A 16,987-nucleotide genomic window follows, 5' to 3' on the forward strand; every position below is an offset into this window, starting at 1 on the left:
TGAACCTGAAAGGAGTCTATAGTTAATCCCATGACAATATACTTCAAGGGTGGAGAATCCCTGTATCTCTTAGGCCAAGGGAATTCCTTTTCGAATAACCCCAATATTTACTATGCATATGTAGGAGGGAAGAAAAAGAAGGCAAGAAGCACAAAACAATTATTTTTTATTTATCTAGTTTTTGTCTCCATTTATATTTATTTATTTATTTATTTTCTTTATGTGCTTTGCCACATTTTTTTTTTTTATCTCAATACTATGGCTTGTATGTGGTGCTCACCTGGATATTTTATTTGACACTTCTTTTTGTACTGTTGTGGTATTTCACCTTTTTCCCCTTCATCTCTCAAACCTAGGAGGAGAGCCTCTAGAAGGACTCCGCTCATTTTTTCCCCAGTTTATTACTTTTCTCTTCTTCAAACAAAACCACATAACTTGAACTATCTAGTCCCGCCTCCCAATTAGAGGGGGAAATAAGGGAGGTACCAAGACCAAACAGGTGTAAGACCACTAAGTAGTAAGCTAGACACAGAGGGGACCACTTATTCTAGCAGCCCCGGGGGTGAGGGAAGAGGATATGGGAGGTAGGACGGGAACTGAGGTGGGGGGGGACAATTCGGTGATGGGAATTCCCCTGATTTTATGTTAATATGTACCTAAAATATTATTATCAATGATATGTAAGCCACTATGATTAAAATAAAAAATATATTTAAAAGAAAGAGTAGTGGTTAGGAAGTGGGAGGGACTAAATTAAATTGCCAGCTGGAAGAAAATGCTAAATAAATAGGGACCACTTAGAAATAAAGGGTTTCTAATTAGCATTATTACCTCTCAAATAAATAATGGGTTCCTGAATTTATAATTATTTTTTAATCTCCTTTTCCTTTATGACCTCTGACAGCTTGGAGCAGGATCAGAGAAAGTGATGATTAAATGATACATGGTATACCATTGGTGGGTTAGTTGAAGAAAGAAGTGAAGAAACTGAGCCAACATTGACAATTAGGTTTAAAGTTATTTGTAAGGAAGATGTCCTTAAATGTTCAGAAAGAAAATTACTGGTTTCTTGAAAGGAGTATTGAACTAAGTTTTTAATCATTTGCAATTTTTAATTCCCTGAAGATTATATAGATATAAAATAGCATTCCACTTTTTTGCTTTTATTTTGGGGCCATATCTTGCAGAGCTCATGGGAGCATTTGGTGTGCTGGGGATCAAACTTGAGTTGGCTGCTTGGGAGGCAAGCACTCTAGCCCTCTATACTGTCATTCCAGTCTGCAGGCCACTCCTACTTAAATGATAAAATGACATTGTAGTATTCATGACAACATAAATGTGTTTAATATTCTCTTTACATCAAGACATGAAATTAGACTCATAAAACTGTAGTAGTCGTCGTCGTAGTAGTAGTAGTAAAAGTAGTAGTAAAAGAAATACGAATTTGGGGCCGGGCGGTGGCGCTCGAGGTAAGGTGCCTGCCTTACCTGCGCTAGCCTAGGAGACGGACCGCAGTTCGATCCCCCTGCGTCCCATATGGTCCCCCAAGCCAGGAGCGACTTCTGAGCGCATAGCCAGGAGTAACCCCTGAGCGTCACTGGGTGTGGCCCAAAAACAAAAAAAAAAAAAAAAAAAAAAAAAAAGACGAATTTGTTGATACTGCCAAGGAATGCCAGAAATTTCAAAGTAACTATTTTTTTCTATCAAAGTAATCTTCGGTTGGTCAGCATAGTTTAGGTGATCAGCATGATTTGGTTGGTCACATGATGGCTTTTAGAAAGAAAATGTTCATATATTTGCTTTACAATTTTAAGTCTTGAGAAGAAATAACATGATCTGCTATTTTCAGTTTATAGGTGTCATTATCATTTACCGTTTGTCATGTAAATTTACTCTTTTGAATAGCTGTCATCTTGCTTTTTGTTTAAATACATCAAGTTTAAGTCTTTTAATAGCCATCTTCTAGGGGTAGGGGAAAGAATACAGGGAGGGGTTAAAGCACTTTTTTACACATATCTTTTTGTCCACAATGGTTCCCCTGAGCACCACTAGCAGTGATGACCCAAGCACAGCTTAATGGTCTCTAACCCACTTTCACTAACCTACCTCCCATAAAAGTATTCTTGAAACTCGTAAATTAGGTGAGTATAGCCTTATCTAAATTATTTAAAGTTTCGTATTATTAGATGGGTCTTTTTCCTGATTTTAATAATTTCATTGTTTATGGGGCCAGAGCTAGAGCTCAGTAGGTAGGGCACTTGTCTTGCATGCAGCCTAGCCTGGTTCAATCCCCAGCATCCGATATATTCCCCGGAGGCTATCAGGAGTGATTTCTGAGTAGAGTCAGGGAGTAACCTATGAGCACTGTCAGGTGTGTCCATCTAAATGCTCAGATAGAGTCATATATTACAGAGATCTTTATATGATTATTACTAAAATATCAAAACTAGGTATATGCAGAAATTGCCGAGGCTTTATCTTTGGAGAGTAGTTGTATCTGTTTTTATTTATTTGAAATTTGCTTCTCAAATAGTTTATTTATTTATGTATTTATGTATTTTTGGTTTTTGGGTCACACCCGGCAGCGCTCTACACTCAGAAATTGCCCCTGGCAGGGACAGGGGACCATATGGGATGCCAGGATTCGAACCACCATCCTTCTGCATGGAAGAAACACCTTACCTCCATGCTATCTTGCCGGCCCCTCAAATAGCTTATTTTAAAGAAACTTACTGTGTTTCAGTGGTCCACAACAATAGGAAATACTTTTGTATAGACAAGTATTATCTGTAGTATAAAAGAACCATTTACATGTGGAAAGACATTTCTATCACTATCTCCATTGTTCACTTGGAAAATCTTTTAATAACTGATTTCTGAGCAGTATAATTCAGATTTTTTTCCTCTGACTTAAGCTTCAAGGAAACTAAAAGAGTTCCTTACCTTTAGCTAGGGGGAAAATATAAGTGTAGATATTATTTGTGAAAAGATGAGGTAAGAAAAGTTTAAACAAAAAAAATCTGCCTAAATGTATATGGATGTAGCTTGAAATAATCAATAGACTTGCTCATTCCGTCCATATACCAAAAGAGGCCACATATAAAACTATAAAGCTGTGTACCTTTAACATATTCAATACACTGTATTGCGGAACCTCTGTCCCTGTGCCCATGCTACCATGTGTGCCACTTTGCCCAGGCAACTATATTGCTGGGCTGAGTGGTCTCTTGTTTCTTGAACACTACTTAAGACTTAAGACCTCATCTTTTTCACTAGAAACTTGAATTAGAACAGAAAGTTATAAAAAAAAAAAAAAAAAAAAAAAAAGAACAGAAAGTTATTTTATAGTTCCTAGAATATATGGTGTTGTGTTAGCAGAGCTTGATTTAGGGCATAGCATTTTTTCTTGAAGTGCTGTGTATTTGTGTGTTTATCTCTGTGTATGTGTAATCTCTCTAGTGCTATTGTGAAGCAGATAAATAACTATTTTTTAACCTTCATGGATACCCTGAATAATTCTTAATGTATAACTGGATGGATCTTTTCTTTTTTCCTTTTTTTTTTTTTTTTTTTTTTTTTTTGGTTTTTGGGCCACACCCGGTGGTGCTCAGGGGTTACTCCTGGCTGTCCGCTCAGAAATAGCTTCTGGCAGGCACGGGGGACCATCAGGGACACCGGGATTTGAACCAACCACCTTTGGTCCTGGATCGGCTGCTTGCAACACTGCTGTGCTATCTCTTCGGACCCTTTTTTCCTTTTCTTATCTTCACTCCCTCTATTCCTCCCAAACATGGTTGGCTGCATCTCAAGCAAGCACTGTACTTCATTGTACTGTACTATCACTTGGGCTCGGCTTTTTTTTTTTTTAGCTTTGTTAGTTTATTAAAAAAAAATTCTACCATGCAGCCTTTAGTAATTTGCCTTCTTAATATTGTACATATCTGTATTTCCTCTGTTGACTATAAAATGACTAGAAAGTTGGCAAAAAATTTTTGAATCTGGTAGAGGACATATATATTAGAGGATGTAAAATGGTACATACTTCCAGCTATAAAATAATAAGTGAGAATATGAAACCTATAAGCTTAACATTATATTTTGATTATGTAAAATTCACATTTGTTTGTAAATATACATATTCATAGGATAGTTTGTCTTTTACTAGTATTTTCTGACCTTGTATGTAATTTGTCCTTTATTTTACTTTATAAAAGTTAAAATTACTTATTATAACTGACATGGGTGATTTTTGTAAATAACATTTATTTTCAAGATCAATGATAGGAACTCATGATTTAGCTGCCCAAGAGAAAATGCCCTAAATTAACTTCATATACACTGTACTGGGTTGTGGTGCTTGTTGGGTTGTGCATCTGATTGAAAGTATGGTATATCATCTGGATTCAGTACTCAGACTTGGCCTGTCACATACTTTTAGTTGTGGTGTGTGCACTTTTGTGGGGGGTCGGCTCCCACTCCTGAGTTCACTCTTGAGTTTCAGTGTTCATATATCTTTAATTATTAGTAGGGAAATAGGGTTTGCTAGGGGATGGTATATTTTGCTTTCCATGTTTTCCAATATCTGCCTGTAATACTTCAGAGGTCAAACACTTGGTTGCAGTTCCAGGAATCCCAAAGAGTTACTAGCACTACATGTGGCATCTATGGCAACACTGGGGATAGGACTTACGGCCTCTTCCTTGTAAGGTGGTTGTTTTTGCTACTGAATCATTCCTTGGGTTTCCCTTCAATTTTTCTTTCCACTTTATTTAAAGAAAATACATCAGTTGACATAGTTGACCATAATACATTTGCTTCCAGGTAATGAGAGCAAAGTTATTTTTAAGAAGAATAGAAAGAAAAAATATTTTAAAAAGGAAGAAAGGAAAGTAAATAAAAACAAAAAACACAGGGACCGAAAAGATAGCATGGTGGTAAGGCGTTTGCCTTACATACAGATCGATGGTTCGAATCCTGGCATCCCATATGGTCCCCTGAGCCTGCCAGGAGGAATTTCTGAGCCGAGAGCCAGGAGGAACCTCTGAGCGCTGCCTGGTGTGACCCAAAAACAAACAAACAAAAAAATACCACAGTAACAAGCATATTTGTGAAAATTATTTACCTCCAATGAAGTCATTAATAAAATGGCAGATGGTTGTTATTCTTTTTAGCTCTCCATTTTGTATAGGTATGACAGCATCAAACAAATGAAGTTGTCCAGAAATTCAAAGCATTATTACTGATAATGCAGCTTTCAGGAGTGTTTTTTCAGCTGCCAGGCCTCTTGGAAGAAGGAAGTGTGGGATGTATGGGAGGGTGCCCGTACTTGTTCCAAAAAGCTCTAGTAATAACAATACCAACTACCAGCATATCTGAAGTTTGGTCAGAAATGTGTCCCCAAAGAGAATTGTATAGGGGTGATGAGACATGGCCATTGACAAAACACTGATTTTGGGTGATAGATGCACAGGTTTGGTTTCAGCATGGCAGAGGCTCCTGAGATCTCTTCCCCTGAGGTAGCCAGCTATCTGCACATGCCCATGATTTTTCAGGGTTTGGTTTTTCTTAGCTTGCCCAGTGCGAACATGGCTACTGCCCTTAACTTCAATTTTTATGTAACAAAAGAGACAGCTTTAGTCATTGGACATTATATTTTTTTTGCAATAAAAGTTTTGTAACTTAAAAATTTTACAAATTTGTAAGATTTCAAATAGAAGGTAATCTGTTTGATAGCAAGTACGATTATATTTGCTGCCCCCCCTGGAGGGGCAACTCCTAAAGATTTTTTAGGGACAGCTATTCATTGTGAGGAACAGTAGTACAGTGCTACAATGGCCCTGAAGGGCCAAGATTTACCTGGGTTACCTTGACAGTGCTTTGAATTTCCAAGAGCTACAACTAGCATTGGTTAGTGCCTTTAGTTGCCCCTGGTAATGCTCTGAAGGATAGTGTATTGTCAGAGATCAGACTGGAGTTATCATGCCCATTAATTCCTGTACTATCTTTTCCCCACATTCATATTTATATGCATGAATAAATTAATGTCAGGAATTATTTTTTCAAATACTCGAGTATTTATTACTGTATATACTCGAGTATAAGCTGACAACCCCTCCTCCAATTTTACCCTAAAATCTAGTAAAACTTAGTGACTCAAGTATAAGCTGAGGTGGAAAATGTAGCAATCACTGGTAAATTTCAAAAATAAAAATACATACCCATAACAATTACAATAATTGAGGAATCAATAAGTTAAGTGTTTTTCAATATTTATTGTTAGAGAAAAACTGTAAACTAGCAACATTAACTTTAAAACTTTAAACTTCAGAAAACTAGCTTAACAGGTAATCAAGCTAAATCACAAAGGTTAAAATCCTTCAAAACTGGATTCCTCTTCCTTCTCATCTGTATGTCCAAACAGAGTTTCAGCTGTATCTGATGTGAGGATATCAACATAGACATTGTCATTATAACTGAGTTCGCAGATATCATCACTGCTGTGATGATACAAAGTGCGGGATATTGTGTGTTAAATAGTTTAGTGGCATACAGTTCAGTTCAGCCGCCTAGCTCTTCAGCTCCTCTGCGACTTGTGGAATGAGCTGAAGCACTACACCCTCCAGCAGACGGCAGGAGACAACTGGAGACTACATGCATTTGATTCTGTGCATGCACACCAAATCAAATAACCTTTATGACCCTAGTATAAACCAGTTCGGGTTTTTCTGGCACAAATTTTGTGCCGAAAAACTCGGCTTATACTCAAGTAGATAGATACTTAAAAATGTATTTGTTTATGACGAGGCGCACGGTTTCAGTGATAAAGCATCTTGAATTCATGGCCCATTGTGGCCTTAATGCTTGTTTCCCTCCATCTAAGTACCACTTGACCTGAGTATAACTGGTGTGGTTCACACAAGAGTGAAATACATACATATATGTATTTAAAAATGGGATAACAGATGAGATTTCTTTGTGTTAAGAATTTGAATTAGCACCTTTTTAGTTCATTTTAATGTACATTTTCATTTTAAGGGTTCTGATGACTGTCTTGTAAAAATCTGGGCAACAGATGATGGGAGATTATTAGCTACTTTAAGAGGACATGCTGCTGAAATATCAGACATGGCAGTGAACTATGAGAATACCATGATAGCAGCTGGAAGCTGTGATAAAATGATCAGAGTCTGGTGTCTTCGAACATGTGCACCTTTGGCTGTTCTTCAGGGCCATAGTGCATCTATAACTTCACTTCAGGTAATTATTTTCATCTTTTTATCTTTAAGAAATTGCTTTGATAATTTATTTTGTAAGGACTATTTTCTTTATATTGATAGGGACTTTTAACAATGTAGTCTTAAAAGTCATTGTACATTGTTTGCTTTAATTACTATTCATATGACTAATGTTAATAACTTATTCATGTGGTCAAAATTATTTTATTATTTGGGTTGTCATTCACCTTTTAAGATAATTTTTTTTTTTTTTTCAGTTCTCACCGTTGTGCAGTGGATCAAAGAGATACTTATCCTCTACTGGAGCAGATGGCACTATTTGTTTTTGGCTATGGGATGCTGGAACTCTTAAAATAAAGTCAGTTTCTCTTTTAGAGAATAAATTTAATTATTGTTTAAAATTGTAATTATTTTTGTTTTAAATCTACAGAATTTAGGTTATGTAGTTGATCTAAGGAAACAGGAAAATAAAACCACTAGACTTTTGCTAAACTACATCTGGGTAACTATGCTTCATTTATGACCCATATTAGTTTTTTCTATTTGTGCTTTCACCAAAATTAATTCCTTGGTTTATCACAATTAACTGGCTAGCGTGTATTAGCTTTTGGTTAAAACTGCACAGGAAAGTTAAAATCTTATAATGGTTTTCAAAAAAAAATGGTAAGAACAGAATTAGACCATTTCTATACTGTCTGCAGTATTCACCACTCAGGTGGTTATAGTGGAGAAGAGAGGAAATTCTTTACTAAACCTGTAGACTGTTTATGACTGAAAAGTTAAGAATATCCAATAATTTAGTATTGACATTGCCATCTCTGTACTCTTAGATTATAATTTAGAGAGTATGTTTTAAAACTAGTCTGTCATTTCAACTCAAGTTGAATGTTTAAGAGAATAATTATATCGTTATTTTGAAATAGCAATACTGAGGTAATTATATCTAGTGCAAGGAATGCTTATTTACTTTATATATAAAGCCATATATAATATATTAATATATATAACATTAATATATAATATTTACATGTAAGTATATAAAGGAGATTATGAGAAATCAGTAAATTAAAACTTGATTGAAGTTAAGTGGTTTGTAAAACTATTGAAAAAGTTGTTTTTTGTTTTTTTGTTTGTTTGTTTGTTTGTTTGTTTGTTTTGTTTTTGGGTCACACCCGGCAGTGCTCAGGGGTTACTCCTGGCTGTCTGCTCAGAAATAGCTCCTGGCAGGCATGGGGGACCATATGGGACACCGGGATTCGAACCAACCACCTTTGGTCCTGGATCGGCTGCTTGCAAGGCAAACGCCGCTGAGCTATCTCTCCGGGCCCTGAAAAAGGTTTTAATTAAAAACATAGTTCTTTGGAGGAAACAAATTGATTTCACTTTAGTTGTATTCTGATTTTTATTTGTTTTACTGAGGACAGAAACCATGTCTTATGCTTGTAAAACATTCTCCTCATCATGAACCACATCCCGGGCCCTTTTACTTTCTGAATATTTAAAATATTAAAGATAAAAATGAAAACATTTTGCTACTGAGTATGAGTATCTGATACTCATTGCTCTGATTAAAATACTTTTTGCTGGGGCCAGAGAGATAGCATGTGGAAGAAAGGCATTTGCCTTGCATGCAGAAGGATGGTGGTTCGTATCCTGGCATTCCATATGGTCCCTCGAGCCTGCCAGGAGTGATTTCTGAGCGTAGAGCCAGGAGGAATCCTTGAGTGCTGCCGGGTGTGACCCAAAAAACCAAAAAAAAAAAAAGAATACTTTTTCCTATCTTGTTTTTTGAAGAAAGGTGAATAATTAACAATTTTTATATTGAATTAAAATTGTTTCAAAAATTAAACTCGGGGCCGGAGAGATAGCATGGAGGTCAGATGTTTGCCTTTCATGCAGAAGGTCATTGGTTCGAATCCCGGCATCACATATGGTCGGTTCCCCGAGCCTGCCAGGAGCGATTTTCTGAGTGTGGAGCCAGGAGGAACCCCTGAGCGCTGTTGGATGTGACCCAAAAAAAAAAAAAACAAAACAACAACAACAACAAAAAAAAAACAAAAAAAATTAAACTCATTAGCAAGGTTAGTGAGTTATGCATATTAATGATTTTTTAAAAACCATTATATAGAATTACCCCTATACTTACTATATAATACTACTTACATTTTTTAAATGATTTTATTTATTGCATTTTATTTCACTAGGCTCTTCCACACTTTGATTATTTTTCTACATGGGCCATTATTTAAACATTTTAATGCAAGAAGCAGATAAAAAATGAGAATAGTTTTTTATTTCAGTATATACCTTTCTGTATCTTCTTTTTCCTTTGCACTTTTTTGAGAATAGCTAAAAATATTGTTAAATTATTTTTATGTAAACTTTAAGCCAAGGCAAAACTGTTTTGAACTGTATTTCTTTTTTATATTCTTGGGGAGAATTACTTCAACAATCAATCTATTAATGTATTAATTAAAACAGTCAATTCAGTCAGTAACTAATAGCCTTATAAAAACCCAAATGAACTTGGCCTTAACTCATGACCCTGTTAAATGACACCTCTGGGAATTGAACTCAGTCTGAGCCCAAAACTGTGTCTTATAATAGTCTTAATATTATTTCCTCATAAGCATTATAACTTAATTACACTCTTGGGGACTGGAGCAATATAATACAGCAGGTTGGGTGTTTGCCTTGCACTAACTAAGCCAACCCCAGTTTGATCCCCAGCAACTCATGTGGCACTGCAAGCCTGCCAGATATGGCTCCAAAACATAATGTGTGTGTGTGTGTGTGTGTGTGTGTGTGTGTGTGTGTGTATGTGTGTATTTTTATACTTTTATATACTTTCAGAAATAACAGCCTGTTTAATGTGTCAGTGTATGATTTTCAAATTTTGATTATGAACTTAAATTAAATGGTTGCTTGATACATAGTGATTGTGTTAAAAAGTGAACCAAACTGTAAATCTGTGATCTATAAGATATTTAAATAGTGTAACATTTATAGTGAATATTATAATTCAAATATACTTAAATTGCAAGAGATATAGTACAGTTGCATACCAGTTGCTTTGAATGCAGCTGACCTATTTTTATCCCTAGAACCTAATATGTCTGTGCCGTTTTGATTGATTCCTAAATGCTGAACCAGGAATAAGTCCTGAGCACCACCTAATGTAGTTCAAAACCAGTGGGGTTTTTTGGATTTTTTGTTTGTTTGTTTGTTTTTTGGACCAGACCCGGCAGTGCTCAGGGGTTATTCCTGTCTCTATGCTCAGAAATTGCTCCTGGCAGGCTCGGGGGACCATATGGGATGCCGGGATTTGAACTTGTGTCCTTCTGCATGCAAGGAAAACGCCTTCTCTCCATGCTATCTCTCCGGCCCCCAGTATTTTTTTTTTAATTGTTGTATATTGGGGGCCAAATCCACCCCTAAGCAGTCCCTCAGTGAAAGCTTCTGAGACCAAGAACACTAGGATGTAAGGGTCAGAGGGAGGGTTATCCAACATTTAATGAGTATACAGACCTTCAGAGAGAGAGAGTGGGGGAGAGACACACACAGAAAGCCAGAGAGAGCAAGTGAAACACAATGCAACCTTGTACAGGAATATGGCTAAGCAGTCAGTCAGTCTGGTGAGCAGGAGGCAGGTTCTCTCCGGACTTGATTCGCTGCAATATCAGTCTGGCAGGTAAGCTGGCCAACCAGTTAGGCGCATGTCCCCAACTGCCCACCCCCCCCAGGCCAGCAGACCTCTTCAGGTCAACAGAGAGGCTCTCCCTTAGAAAAAATCCCAAGCCCTTTATATATATATATATATATATATATATATATATATATATATATATATATATATATATATATATATATATATATATATATATATAACCTTGGTTCCAAATGCCTGAGGTAGAAGTTCACAGTTAGGAGAAGTCTGTTATGACAGACTTTTCAGTTAAGTGGAAAGAGAGGCTATGGCAGAGGGCCATGGGCTGAATCTCTATAATTACCCCTTTTCTGTTTTGTTTTTTTTTTTAAGAAGATCCTTGAATAGGGTAGGAGTAATACAGTATTGTCTTCCAAGGAATTGTACATTGATATAGGCAGTGTAATATCTTCAAGTAATATGTTTGCCAATCAAGTTCTAGGTAAGTTCTGTCTGTGTTGTCTCAGCTGATGATGTTGTGGGAAGCAGGCAGGGAGATGGTGGTCTTCTGCAGGCCAAAAGATCGTTCCTTGAGCCATGGTGGTTTCAAGTAGCATTTCACTTATTCCTATCGTGTGAATCTGAAAGATCCAGGGCCAAGAGGGGAAGGGAAATATGGGGGGGGGGGCAAGAAAAAAAGTTTGCTTGGGGACAACATAAATAGCAATATAATAATCTTCTAGAATATTAAACTACTAAAACGTTCACACACAAAAAAGCTAAGCCTATATTTACTTTCCTTCAAGAAGTGAAAATTGATCTTTCAGGTACTGGGGCAACAAAATCATCTGTCTTGTTTCTGCTGACAAGGGACATAGTGGGGTTATCATAGTTTCTACTTTTTTGTTACCTACCAATAGGAGGACAAAAATTGAGTTTATATTGGGTTAAGAAGAGAGAGAAATAAATTATAGTTCCTATACTAAGGTGCATGCATATGCAGCTGAACTGCCTGAAGAGGATGCTTTACATAGTTTCATAATAGTGGGGGCAGAACAGACTTCGGTGGCCTTAGTTCCTGTCAAATTTTCATACGTGGCAGAACAGGAATAGGTACCCTTTATTCTTGCTGAATTTCTAACTAATTTCTCTCCAGTTCATCATTTTCATCAAGTAAACCCTTAGTAAAATTTGTAAGCAAAGCCATTAAAAATGAAATTTCTCTTTCTCCTTCCTCTCCTATTTTATGCCATTAAAGTCTCTTCTCTCTCCCAATTGCAACTATATGTCATTAAAAGGTTTCTTCCCTCTTTTCTCTTTCTACACTCACCAGCTTTTTCTCTCTTTTGAGGCCTCTGAGCCCCCTGGATTCCAGGCCTGCAGGCCCTTTCAGCCCTTTCAGTCCAGCAGATAGGCTCCCATAGAACTTTCCTTCCTGACCTTATATAATCTTGGTCAAACTGCCTGAGATAGCAGTTCACACAGGTAAGGGAATTCTGTTAACTGACAGACTTCAGTTAAAGGTGAAAGAAAGGGTTGGTAGAAGGCCATGGGGCTAAATCATTTAGATCTTTTTTTTCTGGTGTTAAGTTTTAAGAATTTTTAAGCAACTTGTTTTTCAAGCCTGGGCTTGCCCTTGAATACTTCTTTCCCATTCTTAATTCTATGACTCTGCTTATTTCTTAGCAGAAGCCTGTGTTCTCCTTGTGTTCTTCCCTGTGTTTTCCCTTGTTCTCTGTCTCACATCTTTCTAAATTTCAATCAAAATGATCTTGTTTTACTTCAGAAAAATAAAAGAAATTTTTAAGCAACTTTCTTGTGTTCCTAAACTATCACTTTATACTATAACAATATTAAGAAAACAGTTGTGTCAATTTTTACAAATTTATTTACACTTATAATTTTTTTGTTTGTTTTTGGCCCACACACGGTGATACTCAGGGGTTTACTCCTGGCTGTGCGCTCAGAAATTGCTCCTGGCTTGGGGGACCATATGGGACACTAGGGGATCGAACCTCGGTCTGTCCTAGGTTAGCCGTGCACAAATGCCCTACCACTGTGCCACTGCTCCGGCCACTATACTTATAATTTTTTTTAGCTTTTAGTGACTATTGGGCTTTGTGTCAGTAAGACGATAATTTTTTTGTGGTGGTGAGGAGCAACACCCAGCAATGTAGGGACTCCTTCCTCGTTGTATTCTGGGAGTGCTTCTGGCAATACACAGGAACCAACCATATGTGGTGCCAGAAATTTAACCTGGGTCACTTGTTTTTAAGGCAAGTGATTTTAACTGGACTATCTATCTACCCAAAAATATCCTTATTGCTTAGAATACAAACCTGGTCAGAAGTAGCTCATACTTTTTATTCCTATAAATGATTATAAGATTGAAGTTATTGCTATGGCTTATTAAAATGATGTATTAAGCTCTTCATTATTTCTGGAAATGTTTTCACTGTGAGAAAAAATAGTTCAAAATATATGCTAAAGAATAGGCTTTGGGGCTGGAGCGATAGCACAGCGGTAGGGTGTTTGCCTTGCATGCAGCCAATCCAGGATGGTCCTTCGTTTGATCCCCAGCATCACATATAGTCCCCCAAGCAATTTCTGAGCACATAGGCAGGGTAACCCCTGAGCATCACTGATGTGGCCCAAAACCAATGAATGAATAAATAAATAAATAAATAAATAAATAAATAAATAAATAAATAAAAGAATAGGCTTTAAATATAGTGGTTGGTATATAACTGGTAATTATATAATTATGGATATTGTTATCTTATAAAATAAGATCAAATTTTATTTGTGGGCCATGTAATATTAAACATTTTATGTCAGTAATATTAGTGGAAGGCATTGCCACTTATAATTATAACCTGTAATTCTGTGACCCACTATTTTGGATGAACTTGATAGTTAAAATAAGATTCCAGTGTCAATTTCATTTTGTAGTTTTGGAAACTTCTATTTTCTCATATTAGGCATACAGAAGGAGATTTATGACACCAATGAAAAAGTTTAGTTCGAACTGGTATAAACTAACTTTCGTTATGTATTTGTGCCCTGCTATTTGAGCATGGAAAGCCTGTTTAATCTGGTTAAATGTGGGGCCGGCGAGGTGGCGCTAGAGGTAAGGTGTCTGCCTTGCAAGCGCTAGCCAAGGAATAGACCACAGTTCGATTGATCCCCGGCTTCCCGTATGGTCCCCTCAAGCCAGGGGCAATTTCTGAGTGCGTAGCCAGGAGTAACCCCTGAGCATCAAATGGATGTGGCCCCCCCAAAAAAAAATGTAAAAAAAAATATATAGTTAAATGTGTTAACTGTAGACATGGTTAGTATAATAACACTGGGATTATGTATTTACAGTTTCCTGTAGATGTTATATTCAGAGGCTATGAAATATGTACTTAGAGTCTCTACAAGATCTGCTAATTATACCACATATCATATTAGCTTTTTTAGGAAGAAAGCCATGTATTGCTTTTTATTTAATTTTTTTCTTCTATTTCCTTTAGTGCATTCTTTTGTTCATTTTTATTCATTTATTTGTATTACAGTTCAAGACCTACAAAATTTACAGAGCGTCCTCGACCTGGAGTTCAAATGATCTGTTCTTCATTTAGTGCTGGTAAGACTTTTCTTCTTAGTCTTCCATTTCCTTATTGAACATTAGAAAACAAATAAAAAAATTTAAAATATTATTGTGTGATATTAATTATAGTTTTGTATAAACCTAGGGAATGATCATAAATTGATGTAGAAACATTTGAACTTCACTAAAGTTTTATTTATATACTCAAATGAATGACAATTTAGGCAGACGGATTGATAATACAGCAGGTGAGGTCCTTGCCTTATGTGCAGCAGACCTGGATTCAATCCCCAATATCCTATCTAGTCCCAGAGCACTACAAGGTATGCCCCAAAAAAGCAAGAGGGAGGGATCAGAATTAATGACAGTATGTTCTAGTAAGAGAAATAGTTTAAAAATATACTACTAAATAATCTTGGAATAGTTGCCCCTTTGGAATAATAGTATTTTAAATCTGTTTTGTATTTTCATGGATATGGTAGTTTGTCATAGCTAAATATAAAGTAAAATTTATTTCATACATATTTATTATCTTATTTCAAAATGTTATTTTATTTTCTCATAAAGTGTGTATATAGCATTGCAAATATCAAATTATGTTTTAAGGTTATACATCAATATTCGATGTTGAGTTTTTAAAACTAATAATGATCTAGAGAATACTACAAGTAAATTGAGAACATAGATTAATTCTTCTAGTACCAGTTTTTGCCTTATTTTATTTTTACTGTCTTTTCATTTCTTAATTATGACCAGAAGTAGTATCTACCTGAGATTAACTATTGTCGCTGATGACATTAATCTATTTTTTCATATTAATATTCAACATTCTTAATTTCTAATTTTGTTATTCTTCCAACTGCAGGCAATACCATTTTATTTCTAGACTTGACACAGATAGAACTACTTGTGCACTAAACATTTTGAATGCACAGCGCTGTATTAAATGCTTTATGGGGAGTATTGATTTACTAATTGAGAGTCAACTATATACAAGAGAAACTAATACAAAGTGTATGAAAGTCTAGATGTAATTTAGGAATCCAAGAACATGCCCCTTTGATTGCAGTTTGTATAAACAATTTACTTAGGCTAATTACTTAGGCTAGTTATATCCTAAAAGTCTGACAGAATCTTAACTAATGGGAAATACAACAGGAGAGGGATATTAGCAGTTCAAAGTCTCAATTTCCAGGAATTTTAATTCATTATGAGAAAATTATATGAGCATTCTATAAAGTATTTGTGAAGGAAAGCATTGTTTCTCTTGAAAAATTCAAATTATTTCAAACTTTTTTTTAATAAATTTAGGTTAGGTGAGTAGATATACTTGGGATAAATAGTATTGGAGTAAAATAGTCACTATATCATATTATTTATAACATTTTATCCATTGTGGCTTGAATTTTTATCACCTAATTTTTTTTTATCTATTTAGAAATTATATGTTATGTTTATTGTTTTTCCTCAGGTGGAATGTTTCTGGCCACAGGAAGCACAGATCATATTATTAGAGTTTATTTTTTTGGAGCAGGCCAACCAGAAAAAATATCAGAATTGGAATGCCATACTGTAAGTATTAGTGAAAAGAATGAGAGGAGTATACTTTAATTCTAACAGTTTATATATTCAGATTTCTGCTTTTTATCTTTTTGTAGGACAAGGTTGACAGTATCCAGTTTTCCAACACTAGTAACAGGTAAAATATTGTCTTACAAAATTGAATTCTAGTTTTTAATTCAAAAAACTTATTCTGGAAGTAAGGTTTTAGTTAGAATAGTATTTAAATTTATCATCAAAATTAAGAATGTGATGTTATACAGAATAATAATCTTGACATATACAGGAAGATACGACTTTATTTTTTAATAAAATAAATTTATTTGATCATTTAATAATATGAACTTATATGAGCACAGACCCCGTTAAAGCTCTGAAAGGCATAATCCAGATCCCACCCAGCATAAGTAAGATAATTTAATGATAACTACTTTTACATATATACAATACATTACTTAGTGCAAGGAAACTTCCAAGTAGACATATTAAATGTATCACAATGTACTTTTAGAGAAAGGCCTTTTATTGTTGATTAACTGAAAGGCAGCTAAAGTTTTCCAAGTTTTACTTTTTTTTTTTTTTTTTGCTTTCTTTATTATCCAGAACCAAATCCCTCCAAGTTTTACTTTTTAATAAAATCTGTATTTCTAAGGATTTTGAAATCAAGTCTATCAAATACATATTTTTTAGTTAGAATGTATTGATTTGCTTATGATTATAAATGGGCCTAAATCAGTGTCCACTTAAACGGTTTTGAGAACCAGCTTTTTACATTAGAATACCATTTCTGTTTTAGAAATCCATTAATGGATATAAATATTTCTTAGAGAGTAATCTCCATTATAATGTGTAAACAAAAGATTAGTACTTATAGTTTAATTATTTAAAAAAATTTAGGAAAATATATTTTAGTAAAGTATGATTTTTATTGGGGTGGGTGGTTGAACTCTTTAA

The 16,987-nt window shown here is 35.3% G+C and overlaps 1 protein-coding gene across 1 annotated transcript in view; it reads left to right on the forward strand.

Moving 5' to 3' along the window:
• Positions 1-16,987, forward strand: part of PHIP (pleckstrin homology domain interacting protein) — a 161,006-nt gene that overhangs the window by 38,483 nt on the left and 105,536 nt on the right. Inside the window, exons 8-12 of the mRNA XM_049772308.1 lie at positions 7,036-7,257; positions 7,493-7,593; positions 14,439-14,509; positions 15,945-16,045; positions 16,132-16,172. Of these exons, the coding sequence (XP_049628265.1) occupies positions 7,036-7,257; positions 7,493-7,593; positions 14,439-14,509; positions 15,945-16,045; positions 16,132-16,172 (536 nt within the window). The remainder of the gene's footprint in view (positions 1-7,035; positions 7,258-7,492; positions 7,594-14,438; positions 14,510-15,944; positions 16,046-16,131; positions 16,173-16,987) is intronic.

The sequence above is a fragment of the Suncus etruscus genome, chromosome 4 (genome assembly GCF_024139225.1).
Source record: "Suncus etruscus isolate mSunEtr1 chromosome 4, mSunEtr1.pri.cur, whole genome shotgun sequence".
NCBI classification, from domain to species: Eukaryota; Metazoa; Chordata; class Mammalia; order Eulipotyphla; family Soricidae; genus Suncus; species Suncus etruscus.